Source organism: Kwoniella bestiolae, chromosome 1, assembly GCF_000512585.2.
Source record: "Kwoniella bestiolae CBS 10118 chromosome 1, complete sequence".
In the NCBI taxonomy this organism is placed as follows: domain Eukaryota; kingdom Fungi; phylum Basidiomycota; class Tremellomycetes; order Tremellales; family Cryptococcaceae; genus Kwoniella; species Kwoniella bestiolae.
Window position 1 is genome coordinate 5180869 of NC_089241.1, and position 16018 is coordinate 5196886.

Genomic DNA, 16018 nt, shown 5'->3' on the forward strand with positions numbered 1-16018 from the left:
GAAAAGTAGATACAATTCAGAGTAAAACTCAAATTCAATCAAAATGTAGGGATCATCGTCATTCTCATTTGCATCAAAATCTGTTTTTTTTTTCTAATGTCCCCTCAAATACTTTCAGTGGTTGATCATATCTCATCGTCGAAATGCATATAGTCGCATTGTACATACGTACATATAGACAAGCTATTGTGAAATCGAGTTTATTACTTCTCTCTTCATTCGCCCAGTAGGCGAATCGGATCCGTCGACTCAATGAAACGTCATCTCCAATATCCTCTCGTAATCTTCTATAACACTCTCATAAGTCTTTGACAAAGCTTCCTTCCTCTCTTCAGGTGTCATCTGCGATAACATCTCCTATCAACGGAACAGAACCAAAACATATCAGCTACCTGCCACTTCTTCACTGTCATGAACAAAAATGAGGACATAATCCAAACTCACATAATTAAACCTATACAACCTCGCCTTGACATGCAACCTATACCTCCTCGTCTCCACCTCATTCATCACATTCAACTCCCTCAACAAAAGCATCTCCAACAACCTATCAAACTGCCTCTGAGCAATCTTGTACTTCTTCCTAATCCCACTCTCCCACTTCACTCTCTCCGCTCGGATTATCTCATCACTCGGTCCGATTCCCTTGGAGAAACTGGGATCTTCCAATATACCTTGGGAGACTAGGAATCGGAGGTCATTGCGATCACGTAGATCTTCGAAGGCTTCGGCGGGATCTTCCACGGTGAGTTCGGCTACTTCTGGGCGGGATAACATCTCGGAGAAGAGGGTGGAGTAGAGTTTGGCTAGTAACATTGTGGAAAGGATCAGCTTTGCCTTGGCTTCGAGAATGGTAGATTGAGTGATAATCTTTTTGTTTAAAAAACTCGTTATGTAGGAAGTGTGAGATTTTCAGGCATTATATGGATAGTGAAATAGACACTCACATCCATGACCTTGATTCTGATAAGGAGGCAGAATGACAAATTGACTTAATCTCAATCTAACTTGATCGGGGTAACACCAGAACGGATAGACAGATACGTATCCTACGAAATGATAGGTGTATAAATCTGATTCGGGTCGTTTACGTTTCTCGTAGAGCGTTATAAACTCCCATGAGTCTTCGTCTTCCTACATCGAGATGTGACAATCAGCATCAGCTCGGTGAATGACGCAACAGCAATTGCACTAAGGTTGACAAGACAAGAAATCTATGATTTGTGGACAGTACGGGAAACCCTTTACTCACATGAACATAACTTCCTCCTTCGATGAACAACAATATAAACAACTGCATTCTCCTATGATACTCTCTGAATCCAGGAGTATTCCATGTCGCCTAATCCAAAATCAATCAGCTCTATGCTTCAACGCAGGCTAGAATACGAGAGCGCAGGAAAGCTCACCTTGTACATCTCAAAATCCACCGCACCTTCATCCCCCTCCTTAAGCTCCTCGCCATTCTCCTTTCCCTTCCCCTTTCCTTTACCCTTCGATTTCCCTTTCGTAGCTGCTGCTCTGACGTAAAATCCAACCTTCTCTCCAAGTGGTTTGAACTCTGTTGAATCCTTCTCTACCTGTTTCTTGAAATCTATGTCCGATTTGGTGTAGTCGGGAGGGATGAATTTGTACAGAGTACCTTCAATCTCGTCTGAGGGGGTCGCTGGGGAATTGAGTTTGGAGTCATAGGTTATTGAGAGGTGTTGACGTAATGAACCGGATGCGAATTTTAGCTATACCGAGATCATGTGAGTCAGCATTATGCCCTTGCAGCATGTCCAGTAGCGGAATTATCCGGTCGAAGACGGACTGGAGGTAGTAAGCAATGGTCGTACTAACCTGTATATCTAGCCCCTTGTACCCAAATATCTTCTCGTGTTCTCCAAAGATAGGATAAGTAAACGTAGGATGGAAAGGTTCAACAGCTCGTTGATCTTGATTATGAAGCGCGTCTTCATCTTCGGGATCTCTGACTATATGAGGGTGGGAAGTTATACATCAGCTTCTGGTAAAGTACGTCCATGCGGGACATTGACGAGCAAGAAAGGGAGAAAGAAAGGATACAGCTGTAGCGAGGGGATCTTTGTTCTCCTCGATAGAAAACTTCTGCACTCACCCAGCTGAAGACTCAATGCCTCGTTGGAATCGCTCAGCCACTCTGCTAGATCTTCTGACATGTTGACGTGTACGTTATATTGTATGTTGACGAGTATAGTAAAGCAAACAAAGGTTATAAAACCAGAACATTAGGAAAGATAATTGCAGATGGCAGCTCAGCAAACGCGTATAACGCGTGTGGACAGGCTCGCTGGACAAAACAAGACGTTAGGCTCCAAGTCTTGCGGATTGCTCCTCTACCCTCGTGTGCCTAACCGGTAAACCCTTAATCCGCCACGGTGACGCACGACGGTCGAGATTCACCTCGCATAGTAAAAGATTCGGCAGACAGAGTCATAGTCACATAGTGAGAGATAGAGAGTGCGAATACCAGAGAGAATTGATACATCTCTCAATTCATCTACAAACCAGCTCGTCTGAACCTGACCTGTCGATATCATTCCACACCTTCTTATCACAAGAACCCAGCTTAACGGCTCAAGCATACCCAACGACCCATACCTCGACCTCACGACACGACATCTCTCGCCTCTTTACCCGCGAAATTCGGTTGCTAGAAGCGACTAGACCAAGCGATATTCTCTTTCCTCTTCCATCTCTGACCTTCCCCACATTCACGTTCCGACCCTTCTCAGTAGGGCGATAGTCTATCCTTCAGAAAGCTGTCACCTCTTATCTGAATCTCTACACTCAATTGTATCTGTCTCCCCTTTATCTACTCCACATTCAATCCAGAAATACACCCCTCAAAATGTCAATGGACGGCGACCTCATTGCCCTCGTCAACAAGCTCCAAGACACCTTCAACGCCATCGGCGGAGATGCCGTTGACCTCCCCCAGATCGTAGTGGTGGGCTCCCAGTCGTCCGGTAAATCGTCCGTCCTAGAAACTATAGTCGGTAGAGACTTCCTACCAAGAGGTCAAGGGATAGTAACAAGACGACCATTGGTTCTTCAGCTCATCCACACCCCCGATTCATCTTCAAGCTCAGGATTATCCCCTCGTAACAATGCCCACTCATCCATCAAGAGATCCCCCCGGATTGGTGCGACAGATGACGAACATAATGGATATTTACCGAATCTGGAACAGACTCCCACAGCTGGTGCGGGGATTATGAGACCTGGTGGAAGGCAGATGGACCAGTATGGGAACGTGACGTATGCAGAATTCTTACATATTAATAGGAGGTTTACGGATTTCGAGGAGATAAGGAAGGAGATTGAGAATGAGACTTATAGAGTCGCGGGCCAAAACAAGGTGTGTATTTCACTTTCTCAAGATACCAGCTGATCTCGGTGACGCACGACGGTCGAGATTCACTGCTTATAGTAAAGATTCGGCAGACAGAGTCATAGTCACATAGTGAGAGATAGAGAGTGCGAATACCAGAGAATTGATACATCTCAATTCATCTACAAACCAGCTCGTCTGAACCTGACCTGTCGATATCATTCCACACCTTCTTATCACAAGAACCCAGCTTAACGGCTCAAGCATACCCAACGACCCATACCTCGACCTCACGACGACATCTCGCCTCTTTACCCGCGAAATTCGGTTGCTAGAAGCGACTAGACCAAGCGATATTCTCTTTCCTCTTCCATCTCTGACCTTCCCACATTCACGTTCCGACCCTTCTCAGTAGGGCGATAGTCTATCCTTCAGAAAGCTGTCACCTCTTATCTGAATCTCTACACTCAATTGTATCTGTCTCCCTTTATCTACTCCACATTCAATCCAGAAATACACCCCTCAAAATGTCAATGGACGGCGACCTCATTGCCCTCGTCAACAAGCTCCAAGACACCTTCAACGCCATCGGCGGAGATGCCGTTGACCTCCCCAGATCGTAGTGGTGGGCTCCCAGTCGTCCGGTAAATCGTCCGTCCTAGAAACTATAGTCGGTAGAGACTTCCTACCAAGAGGTCAAGGGATAGTAACAAGACGACCATTGGTTCTTCAGCTCATCCACACCCCGATTCATCTTCAAGCTCAGGATTATCCCCTCGTAACAATGCCCACTCATCCATCAAGAGATCCCCCCGGATTGGTGCGACAGATGACGAACATAATGGATATTTACCGAATCTGGAACAGACTCCCACAGCTGGTGCGGGGATTATGAGACCTGGTGGAAGGCAGATGGACCAGTATGGGAACGTGACGTATGCAGAATTCTTACATATTAATAGGAGGTTTACGGATTTCGAGGAGATAAGGAAGGAGATTGAGAATGAGACTTATAGAGTCGCGGGCCAAAACAAGGTGTGTATTTCACTTTCTCAAGATACCAGCTGATCTTGAGAGATTGCTCCTCGTTGGACCTGAGCTGATTCCGTTGGGTGTGGTAGGGTGTATCGAAGCTACCTATCAACCTCAAGATCTACGGTCCAGGTGTACTGAACCTTACACTGGTTGATTTGCCTGGTCTGACAAAGGTGCCGGTGGGAGATCAACCAACAGATATCGAAAGGCAAATCAAGAATCTCGTACTTGACTACATCTCCAAGCCCAATGCGTAAGTCAGATATGGTTCTGCCACCAATAGTGCAACAGCAGAAGCTGACATCAAGAGGATTAACAGGGTGATCCTCGCCGTATCTCCAGCCAATGTTGATCTGGCCAATTCCGACGCCCTCAAACTCGCCCGTTCGGTCGACCCCCGCGGTCTCAGAACTTTGGGTGTCCTTACCAAACTTGATCTTATGGATGCTGGAACCAATGCATTGGACATTTTGACTGGTAGAACATACCCTCTCAAACTCGGTTTCGTCGGAGTAGTAAACAGAAGTCAACAAGATATTATGCAAGATCTACCCATGGATGACGCAAGGCAGAAAGAGGAAGATTTCTTCAAGACTCATCCGGTTTACCGAAATATCGCTCATAGATGTCAAGACACTCAACGCTGTAAGGATGCATCTCCTAACAGCTAATAACGTATTATGCTGATGACGTGTCGTAGGTATTGATGACTCACATAAGAGAGAAGCTACCGGATATGAAAGCTCGGTTAAACACATTGATGGGTCAGACTCAACAGGAGTTGAACGCTTTTGGAGATGCTACGTTCTTAGGTGAACAACATAGAGTGAGCTGGCTTGCATTTACGGTTCGATTCAGGCCCAGCTGATATGTCGTTTTCTTATGACAGGGCTCATTGATCCTTAAATTGATGACTGAATTTTCTCGTGATTTCGTCTCTTCCATCGACGGTACTTCCCTTGAAATCTCCACCAAGGAATTATCAGGAGGAGCAAGAATATACTACATCTTCAACGAAGTTTTCGGACACGCTTTAACCACTATCGATCCCGCTCAAAACCTGTCCCTCAATGATATACGAACTGCCATCAGGAACTCAACGGGACCCAGACCTAGCTTGTTTGTTCCTGAAGTAGCGTTTGATCTTTTGGTCAAACCTCAGATCAAATTGCTGGAACCGCCTAGTTTGAGATGTGTTGAGTTGGTTTATGAGGAGTTGATGAAGATTTGTCATAATTGTACCAGTCCTGTGAGCTTCCGTTCTCTTCTTCTTCATTCGTGGAAGTCACGTTAGCTAACGAGGAAATCCCTTGTGCAGGAATTGCAACGTTTCCCTCGTTTGCTTACCCAGCTTATCGAAGTCGTGTCTGAGCTGCTGAGAGAGCGACTCGGCCCTACTTCCGATTACGTCTCCAGTCTGATCTCCATCCAAGCTGCTTACATCAACACCAACCACCCTGATTTCATTGCTGGATCAGCGGCGATTGCAAGGGAGGGTCAACAACAATCCTCTCAAATGGCTAGGGTGAGTTGTTGAGATGTCGGAATCGACGAGGAAATTCCAAAGCTGACAAGATGTGTCGTAGATACCATCGCAAGCCAGCTCACCAGATGACGAAGACGAATCAGTCTCATCTGATGGAGCAGGCTCGGCTCCCCCCAACGGTGCTCCACTCAACAACCTCCATCCACGATCTGCATCCACCTCTGTACCCGATATCCGACGACCCTCAGTCGCTGCCAAAGGGAATGTAGCCAGTGAATTATCGAAGTCTCGAAGACATGAACGTACAGCTTCGGGATCTAACACTATCCAACCTAACGCTGTCCCCCAACCACACATGGCCAATACCATCGGCGGGGGGATATCACCCCACGGAGCAGGCGCCAAACAATCTTTCCTGAACTATTTCCTTGGCGGGCCAAACGGATTGGACGAACCTCGTCCTTCCTCTGCGCCCGCTACTGAACGACATCACCAACAGAGCAGAATGAGGAATTCGAACGACTCGAAGCAACCTCCTCAGTCGAAGGACCTCTTACCTGATTTAAGTACTGGTAGGAGACCGGGTAATATGAGGTCTGGGTTTGGGATGGAGACTAGCTCGACTTATGATATGAGGTCTTTGGGGAAGCACTTGGAAGCTGTGAGTGGGGTTTTGTTGGCTTGTCTTCGTACCGCTGTTTCATCCCCCTTGGTATTTGTGGAGCTTGGACAAGGGATTTGTGGCTGATATTTGTCTTATCTTCATTTTAGAACTCACCCGACCACCCACTTCAACTTACCGCGAGGGAGGAGATGGAAACTACCTTGATCCGATCGTTGATTGCGAGCTATTTCAGCATCACGAGACAGACCATTCAGGATATAGTGCCGAAGTCGATCATGCATCTTTTGGTGAGTTGTAGTGTCTCGTTACTCGAAATACGTGGAGACTACCATCCGTGAAGCAACTGAGTTACTAATATCCCCTGTTATGTTGTATAGGTAAATTTCTCCCGAGATGCTATCCAACAACGACTGGTAACCCAGCTGTACAAACCCGATTTATTCGCCGAATTGCTATTCGAAGATGAGGCTTTGGTATCTGAACGAACGAGGATCAAAGCTTTGTTGGACGCTTACAAGGAGGCTTTCAAGGTGTTGAGTGAGGTTAGTTTGAAGTCGACGTAGAAAGGTAGGAACCAAAACTGTAGAGTATAGTTTCTTTCACACGGCACCACTGTTATAGGTTATAGGCTCAACGCACCATACACAATAGGCAATACACCAGGGTAGATAGAGTGAGATTGATGATTGATGTATACTGCAATGTTTTCTCTTATTTGGCACTGAGTTGATATTCTGTTATGCATGAGGGTTATTCACTGCTAAGTTTTTACTCGTGTTGCTATAAGCGGTAATAGAATGAACATGTAAAGATGTAAACAAAAACTCTAATTGATCTTAGCAGTTCCTTGAAATGGTACTGTAGATCCCATTAGTTACGAGTAAGTGATCCTCGATCCAATCCTCATTCTCCAGGTATATATTCACCACTCATCAAACATATAGAGATAGATCCAACACGCCGTTGGAAACATCAATAATCGATCTGATTTCTCGGATGTTGGAAGCATTCGGTACTCTTCGACTTCGGTTACAGTCTTTGGCGGACCGTTCTCGTGTGAGCAAGGATCAATTCCGATGAAGTATGGTTGAACGTCTCTCTGGAATTCCCCAGAATGATGACCATCCACCGGATCAACCGACCATGGATCTTGTTCACTCTGCTATTCGTATCCCTCTTGATACTCTTCGCGCCATTTACGTCGCACGGAGAGGAAGGTTGAATTGGAAAGAATGAAGAGCATTGGGACGAGGCTGATAAGATGAGGTGAGCTTGGTTTGGTTGGCTTTGAGGATGTTGAGTGTAGACAATGGGGTACGGGACATGTATGTTTTATGTCATATCTCGGAATTAGAGAATGAGATGAACAGGGAGGGGGACGGATGATTGGTGGACTGGGCGAAGAAGAGCTGCATACTGATACCCGGTTCATACAGGGAATGGGAATTCAACAGGGCATTTACGGGAGAAGATGTGACGTTGAAAGATCCGAAGGCTAAGGAGTATGGAGGTGTGGCTGTGGATGTGATGCATGTGAGTAAAGATGTCTGCTCGCCACAGTCATTCTAGTGTTTGCTCGCTTCCTTGCTTCTAATTGAGAGTGATACATTAAAAGTGGCTGATCCTTGCCCCTATCCTAGATCTCAGCAAGAGGACATGCATTAGCAGCTGGATTGGTGATACGATACCTCCAAGATCAAATCGAACGTTCGGCCCCTCCATCGTATTTCAGAAAAGCTCTGAGTCGGTTCGCCTCGAGTTACATCAAGAAACCACCTTTACGAATTCTCGATGTTCCTTCTGTACGTCTGCGTTCAGATCCTAGCATCTCAACCATGAAAACGCCACTATGCTAATCCATCTTTTCCTGTCGTCCATGTAGACCTCGCTCACTGGGCAATTCAATCCTTCCCAGCGTGATCCGATGCACGTCCCGGTATGCCGATCTGAAAATTCCCCAAGGCTCCATGGGAAAATATCAAGTGCGGAGGACGATATTTCTGAAGGGTATGGGCAGGGACTACAGCTTGCCGAAGGGTCTCACGGATGGTAAGTAGCACCCATCCCTGCCTCATAATCTAGTACAGCCTAGGACAAGGAATAGCTGGAGCTGACGAAACCCTGATGCTAGGACACAATGGTCATGGGCAGAAAAACGATATCTAATCTCGAGAGAACCAGGCTCAATAGCCATCTTTGACTTCATTATATCCCCCCCATCTAAAGAAATCGAAGAATCGAAGGAATCGCTATTACTAGCTGAATCTGATCCCATTGAGGAATCGTTATTGGAGATCGAAGAGGGAGAACTCGAAGTGGAACTTGAGGAAGATACTGAGAATAATCATGATGCGATTGCAGAGGAAGGAGCTGAGAGTAAAGGGAGATTCAAACCTATTCCGTTGAGTTCTAGACCTGGTGGACCATTTAATGTTCATGCGGATGAACATGAAAAGGTATCCAGGTCTAGCAGGAGATCACGCAGGCATACCCAAAACCCTTCTCCCGTATTGGCATCGAAACGCAACGAGACTGTCCCCACATCGGTTGAAAGAGACATTCTACATACGGACATTGATGCAAGACGGTTCATCTCATTCGACAAGCGGCAGAAGAGGGGTTCGGGAGGATCAGTCTTGATAGGTTATCAGCGGAGTGCGAAGTTGGGGCTGGGCAGTGTGTGGTGTTGGGTTGACGATGATAGGATACAAGGCACGCAGGTCGATGGGTGGTGGAAGTTGGATAAGAGGAATATGGGAATGTGAGTTGTAGTTCTGGTTCTGGTTCATCTCTTTCTCTGTTTCCCCGTATAATCGCTATACTTCATCACACTACCTATCCTCCTGTCATATCGTGACTTATTGTACAGTCCCCTCGGAATGATCGAGCTGATATTTGTGATCTTATCTACAGGGTCAAGGAGATCGCATCGGGCCTGCAACCTGGTAAACACACGTTGCATTGCGAGTTGTTGAAAGAGACGTTGGATCCTTCGGGCGGGACTGAATTCAGGTTGTTTGCTGTCATGCACGATTAGAGTGGCTGTTCAGAAAGAGTAGATGTGAACGCTAGTAGGTGCTCTGCAATTTGTAAAATGATGGACAATAGTTTCACACCATACACCATAGTATACCAGTCTCTCTCATAAGCATTACATATAAATTACATACATTGTTGTATAGGTTCCGCCTCCTAATATTGGTATATACATTTCATGCAAGGTATAATCTCAATCAGTCCAACAATTACAGAGCTCACTTCCACCCTTCTGCAACTCTCACACCCACCATCTTAACGATCTCTCCGACCCTCACTACCTGCTCTTCCATCCTTTTCAGTTCCGCTTCATCCCCTGCCCGAACGATCATGTACTTTTCAGAATGTTCATCGCGCTGTTGAGTCTGTCCACGCAGTTCGGAGATCATAGATAGTAATGAAGTACCTTCGAGGAGCAGAGAGCGGGATTCCAATTTCGTTGATATTTCTATGGAATGCTTGATGTGTTGAGTCGCTTGATCTATTTACATTTGAATCGATAAATCAGTGCCGTAGTACTATTTAATGAACTTACGGAAGTGGTTTGACTCACCTAGCAAATCATCTGAATCCCCATCCAGGGATACATCCAACTTGGCTTTACCCAAACACATCGCCCCTCTAGCTACAGCTTCGGAATCGTCCCCGCCAAGAATCTACACCACACATCAGCTACCCATTTACCCTGTGCATCGCTAAGGTAAGGGGAGACAACTCGACCCACCTGGTCCCATACGCCCTCCAACTGTTTGACCACCTTCCCAGCCATTCCCATACCTTCCATCCCCAGTAATACCTCACAAAGCACGACTGTCCCGAACCGGTATAATCTCCATAATCCCAATTCGGACGAAAGTTGAACAGCCGCAAGAATATCAGGTAGGATCATATGACCAGGTGCATTGGCCAATTGCAATTTCTCGACCTTCTTCAATAAGTCTCGGATATGTTCTTGGATCATGCTTATACCCTTTGAAGGTTCGCTTGAGCTTGAAGTCGCAGAGAGCGATATGGGCTCGGGATGACCGGTCTCTCTGATTGGTCCGCCTGCACCATGCCGCTGGGAATAAGCGAACGGAGCTTGCAGAGAGGAGATATGCGAGAGTAGAGGGTCATCCCCACTGGTAATAAGTCGTTAGCATAATGCCTTGAGAAGCGGGAAGAGGGAACTCACTGCATCTTGGCTCTTCGTTCGAGTACATTCCAAATTACTTTCGACCACCGATGATAAGACTGCATTGACATGCCTTGTAATAACGATATATCGAGCAAGATCGCCAATGCCGAGTCGTATTCTGCCCTTTCTACAGCCTGATTAGAAGGTGACTTCATGAGCTTATGCCGGGCTATCGGGTGACTCGACTGATGGATGACTTACTCGCTGAGCTTTAGAAAGTATCACGGTTAACCTCCCATCGTTCCATGGTGATAGATCGTCCAAGGCTAGATCTTCATGAAATTCGGCTAATACGTTAGAGCCTGTTCATTCACATTCAGCTACGTCGCCCTCGGCAACCACAAGGGGAAGGAAGTTAGACTTACCCAACATTCCCCATAGTCCAGCTTGAGTAGCATTCCAAGCTGCCATATCCAACTTCTGGCCCGTTCTCCACACTTTACTGACCTTTCTCTGCGGGTCTTCGTCCGACGCGGTTACAGGAAGCTCCGTGGATAGTTCTTTTCCCAGGGATGAGTGGATACGTCGGAACGCGATATGTACGGGCTCGCCCTACACCAATAATGGCATATGATCAGCTTGGACAGTGACCGAGTGGGCAGCCATTTGAAGGACGGGTAAGGACAACATACAAGGTCCAGAGCTGGTTTCACGGACCATAACTGATCCATTGGGGTCTGACCTTCTGGCACTCTGCTATTCGAGATTGGTTTCTGCTGAATACGTATCGTCTCGGACGGGGCGTAGGCTACAGAAGAAGTCTCATTTTTGATCCTCTGAGCGAGACTATTATGCTTCACGTCAGCTATTCTGGGCTAAACTGGGACCTTGAGCTGACTCACCTCAGGCAATGTTGCAAACAAGCTTTATCCCCTGCTGTTCTAGCTACTCGTATTGCCTCGTCAATCGCCTGAAAGCCAAAAAAAAGTCAGTGCCCATCTCTTTGATGTTTACCGTTCTGGACCCACAGATCGAGCGGACTCCATCCCACCAGTAGAGTAGTGGAACGTAGCAATATTAAGCAAGGCGTGTTGATGTTGATCTCTCCCAGCTGATGGGAACTGATAATCGTAGAAACGCCGAAGTGAGACTAGGGCATTGGAGTAGTCGCCTGAAGCATTGGAAGACTGATAGCTACAATTAATGACCCCAGATTTAGCACAAATCCAGGAGGGGACCAGAACACAAAGACGCATTGTACCTACTCCTGCATTGCTTTTATACGTTTGTCAAGCGTATCCTCCATTCCTGATCTCCCTATGAACGAAGCATCAGTTTTACGGCTCCAAGATGAAAGGTAGAACACTTGAGACATGCTACGCACGATCCAAGGACCATGTTCCAGCATGTATAGAAGTACCAGCGTTCTCAACTCCACACCACTTCGCTATCTCCCTTGAAAGATGGGTGGTCTCGTCGAAAGAGAGCTTACGAAGGGTGTTGAGCAAGTTACGAGAAAAGATCCCTATGGGAGAATGACGTTCCTACAGGAAGAGACATGAGCTATGCAATGGTTGTATGACACGGTCATAGCTGACAATGGGTTCTGGTAGTTCGGTGGGCTGATAGCACGACGTCAGTTTAGGATACGGCCCAACCCAGATGCAGCTCACCTCATCATCGTCCGCATAATTTAGTCGGTCCTTCAGTTCTTTCTCCAATCCTGCTTCCATAGTCAGCTGAACGGATCAACGATCCACGCCCGATTTATCCGGCTCACTGTCTAAGAATGTACATCCCTCCGCAACATCTTTGAACCTATCCCCCTGCACATCATACCATTTCAGCTTGGATCCACCCATTTTATGGGAAGTTATGCTCACAAAAGCAGACATCCAATTACTATACTTCTCGGCATCCTCATGCTCCTCCTCGACTTTCTGGCCTCTACTTCTCTTCTTGTTATTTCTCTTGAGTATATCTGCAGTCTCTTTCCTGACTAGAGGATCCAATTCATCTCGGAGTGAAATGAAGCTCGCAGGTTTACTTCCCACCTGTCATCATACACCTTTCATAAGCTTGTGCTGCATTCTCAAGGTTACATGTTGTCCAGCTTACCTCTGAGATCTCCCTGGCTAGAATCCTCAGGATATCCGCTACGAACCCATGGGAATATACTGGGACAGGCTGACAATCATCGTTTAAAGGGAAAACGCGATCTATCACCCATGCGAGGGCTATGTGGAGAGGTAATTGAGGTTCGGAGAGCTGTCGGCCTTGAGAACCGTATATTCTTGATCGTTTTCTTGGGGATGACATGGTTCTCTACCGCATGAGTGGTGCCCATGTACCAGCCTGAGAGATCCTGAGCCGCTGTTGATGGTGTAAGAAGAGAAATGATGGAGGAAAAGCAATAAGCAAAACAAAGATAAAAGCCGTCGCGTGGTAATGAGTAGTGAGCGGAGGTGATCTGATGACGATGACGTTGATTCAAAATCATTCGCAAATTCAATGTTTGCTTTCTTTCTTTCTTTCTTTCTTCATTTGTTCTTGTTCGCCTCCATACATACATCCTCTTCTAATCTACGCAGTCATCGACCAGCCTGAAAGGGAGAGGACCACTAGAGATATCTTTGGATGAGCTTGAGAGTACTTCGCATACACCTCCGACAACAGCTCATAGGGAGGATGTCAGCTCATCAACATCCGAGCCGCCGTGGTGTAGGTAGCAGTGGCAACTCACACGGATCACATCAGCAATCACGTTCAACGTCTCACCACCACCATCATCAGCAGCATGACCAAGCAGAAGAAGCCCATGATGTCGAGGAAGCAGCAGCCAGGCGAAGGATGAAGGGCAAACAGAAAGCTGAATCCACCTCAACACCTAGAATGAACATATCTAGCAAACACCATGGAACTGGAACCCCCGACGAACCACTCTCAGCAATGTTGGACGAAGCCCTCCATACATCTTTATCACCACCTCGATCACCGTCCATACCCTCCAGCGTGGATTCTACCTTCGACGAGTCTCTCTCAATGATAGCTGAACCGCCCTTAGCTCACCATCATGCACCTGTCAGACCTCATGCTCCGCCCAGACTCCTCTCTCAGCTTACACGCTCGACATTGCCCACATCAAGCTTGAACTATGAGTATCAGCATAAACAGAGGAACGCATCTCACAGCGGAATACCGAGAGAAGGGGAATCGTCAACAGCATGGCAGAGGTCCAGTCCTACCACTGCGATATGCGATGAACCCTTCCCAGATCTGGATCCTACTACTGGCTTGCCACTCAACCAATCTCGGCAACGAAGTGGTTCAACATCATCTGACGCCCCATCCTTGCACCTTCAGAGGACAATCACTGGGCTTCTCAACACCCCTCCCAGGAAGTCATCTGGTACGAATAGTATAATACCCTCCATGCCTTCTTTCTCAAATTTGAACCTCTCATTACCTCGAGTATCACTCCCTTCTGCACCTTCCCTGGACTTCAGAAAGAGGAATCTGTCGACAAGTGGAACGCAGGAAGATTGGTCGAGCTGGGCTTCGGGCTGGTGGAGCGGGAATAAAGGGCAGGTGGACGAGATGATGAGTGAAGAAGATAGGGCTGATACGGTCGAGGAGGAGAAGGAGAAGTTGAGGAAGAAGTGTGAGTGTCCCGCGAATCCAGGCTTTTGGTCTTTAGAGTGAAGTAGATCGTTGAGCAGATGATGAGAAGAGTTGCTGATCAAAACCCTTCTGCACCTTCCCTGGACTTCAGAAAGAGGAATCTGTCGACAAGTGGAACGCAGGAAGATTGGTCGAGCTGGGCTTCGGGCTGGTGGAGCGGGAATAAAGGGCAGGTGGACGAGATGATGAGTGAAGAAGATAGGGCTGATACGGTCGAGGAGGAGAAGGAGAAGTTGAGGAAGAAGTGTGAGTGTCCCGCGAATCCAGGCTTTTGGTCTTTAGAGTGAAGTAGATCGTTGAGCAGATGATGAGAAGAGTTGCTGATCAAACGTTATCTCTCAACATAGATAAATCACCGCAGAATCCTGTAGTCTTTTGTCATGGTCTGTTGGGATTTGATTATCTCGGTGAGCTACCAATCGCTCCCTGCCCGTGGAGCCGACCTGAGCTGACTTATCTCATTGCAGGTCCTGCTAATCTACCGACGTACGTCTCGTCATAAGACTGCTCATTGCACTGCACTCGCTGACTCTTACTCCAGTTTGCAGATATCGCATTGGCGAGGTATACGAGAAGTACTGGAATCTAATGGGGCGGAGGTCCTGATCGCGAGGGTACCTGCCACTTCCTCAATCAAGGACCGTGCGAAGATCTTGGAAGAAGTGATATCTGAAAAGTTTCCGGGTAGGGAGGTCAACTTGATAGGGCATAGTATGGTGAGTTGCCATTTCTTGGAGTGTCTCACCCCTTCTTCGTAAATCACTGCTAACGACACATCGTCCTTACAGGGTGGTCTCGATTGTCGATACCTCATATCCGAGCTCAAACCTAAAGCCTTCCGCCCCATATCCCTCACAACGATATCGACTCCACATAGAGGATCTCCATTTGCAGATTATGTGATCGACAATGTCATAGGACGAGATCGTCTACCTACCATGTTATCCCTGATTGAGACGCTGAAATTACCTCATACGGGAGATGGAACTGCCTTCTCAGCGTTGGGTACCCACTCGATGAAAGAGTTCAATGCTCAAGTGCTGGATAGAGAAGATGTCAGCTATTACTCTTGGGGAGCGAGCGTCGAACCGGGTTTATTCGATACCTTCCGTTGGCCACATAGTGTGATTTTGGCAAAGGAGGGACCGAATGATGGATTGGTTTCGGTGCATAGTGCGATGTGGGGGGAATACAGGGGTACATTGGTTGGAGTCAATCATCTGGATCTGTAAGTTGTTCTTCCATTCCTCTTACTTCCGTGATTGAAAGAGGGAGATAGGAAAAGGCTGATCTGTTATCATATGATATGGTAGAGTCGGGTGGGTCAATACTGTCAGATATACCTTGGCAGGTTGGACAGGTAAACCTATAGCCTTCAAACCTGCTACGTTCTATCTTGAAGTGGTGAGTCGCGATTCAACAGCTGGAAATGAGGTGATGTTGACTGATCAGCTGGTGCGTGCTTCTTGTAGGCCGATTATTTGGCTGAACAGGGATTTTGAGAGTGTATGGATAGGATACCAAGCATTTATGATATCATCGCTCAAGTCAGAGGCAGCCTCTCGAGCAAGTCCCATGGTATGCATAGCTCGATGGCGGATCTTCTGTCTTTACGCGGTGCGATTCTTATCAAAGAGTATAAAGCTGGATCCACAAATATCAATTGAAAGGGTACTAACCCGA

At 46.9% G+C, this 16018-nt stretch overlaps 6 protein-coding genes across 6 annotated transcripts; 4 read left to right on the forward strand and 2 right to left on the reverse strand.

Moving 5' to 3' along the window:
• Positions 1–249: 249 nt before the first annotated feature.
• On the reverse strand, positions 250–2180 carry I302_101958 (uncharacterized protein; the record flags this gene model as incomplete). The annotated part of the gene is made up of 7 exons (XM_019187339.1): positions 250–357; positions 445–806; positions 948–1134; positions 1253–1342; positions 1410–1736; positions 1843–1976; positions 2120–2180. The coding sequence occupies 7 exons, from the start codon at positions 2178–2180 to the stop codon at positions 250–252; spliced, it is 1269 nt and encodes a 422-aa protein (XP_019050217.1).
• Positions 2181–2872: 692 nt separating this feature from the next.
• Positions 2873–3415, forward strand: I302_101959 (uncharacterized protein; the record flags this gene model as incomplete). The annotated part of the gene is made up of 1 exon (XM_065869391.1): positions 2873–3415. One exon carries the CDS (start codon positions 2873–2875, stop codon positions 3413–3415), a length of 543 nt encoding a protein of 180 aa, XP_065725463.1.
• A 467-nt stretch (positions 3416–3882) lies between these two features.
• I302_101960 (uncharacterized protein) lies at positions 3883–7064 on the forward strand (the record flags this gene model as incomplete). The annotated part of the gene is made up of 11 exons (XM_065869392.1): positions 3883–3957; positions 4034–4390; positions 4477–4643; positions 4710–4867; positions 5016–5035; positions 5091–5216; positions 5280–5639; positions 5709–5915; positions 5977–6537; positions 6648–6788; positions 6879–7064. The coding sequence occupies 11 exons, from the start codon at positions 3883–3885 to the stop codon at positions 7062–7064; spliced, it is 2358 nt and encodes a 785-aa protein (XP_065725464.1).
• A 698-nt stretch (positions 7065–7762) lies between these two features.
• Positions 7763–9538, forward strand: I302_101961 (uncharacterized protein; the record flags this gene model as incomplete). Its single annotated transcript, XM_065869393.1, has 6 exons — positions 7763–7767; positions 7938–8034; positions 8142–8303; positions 8384–8550; positions 8633–9262; positions 9415–9538. The coding sequence occupies 6 exons, from the start codon at positions 7763–7765 to the stop codon at positions 9536–9538; spliced, it is 1185 nt and encodes a 394-aa protein (XP_065725465.1).
• Positions 9539–9755: 217 nt separating this feature from the next.
• On the reverse strand, positions 9756–12973 carry I302_101962 (uncharacterized protein; the record flags this gene model as incomplete). The annotated part of the gene is made up of 16 exons (XM_065869394.1): positions 9756–10018; positions 10091–10193; positions 10262–10658; positions 10712–10848; positions 10916–11016; positions 11080–11266; positions 11347–11500; positions 11557–11624; positions 11683–11848; positions 11920–11971; positions 12039–12198; positions 12253–12276; positions 12328–12377; positions 12435–12480; positions 12538–12708; positions 12773–12973. 16 exons carry the CDS (start codon positions 12971–12973, stop codon positions 9756–9758), a joined length of 2280 nt encoding a protein of 759 aa, XP_065725466.1.
• A 531-nt stretch (positions 12974–13504) lies between these two features.
• Positions 13505–15837, forward strand: I302_101963 (uncharacterized protein; the record flags this gene model as incomplete). The annotated part of the gene is made up of 7 exons (XM_065869395.1): positions 13505–14315; positions 14683–14742; positions 14803–14821; positions 14877–15051; positions 15124–15563; positions 15649–15739; positions 15808–15837. The coding sequence occupies 7 exons, from the start codon at positions 13505–13507 to the stop codon at positions 15835–15837; spliced, it is 1626 nt and encodes a 541-aa protein (XP_065725467.1).
• Positions 15838–16018: the final 181 nt, after the last annotated feature.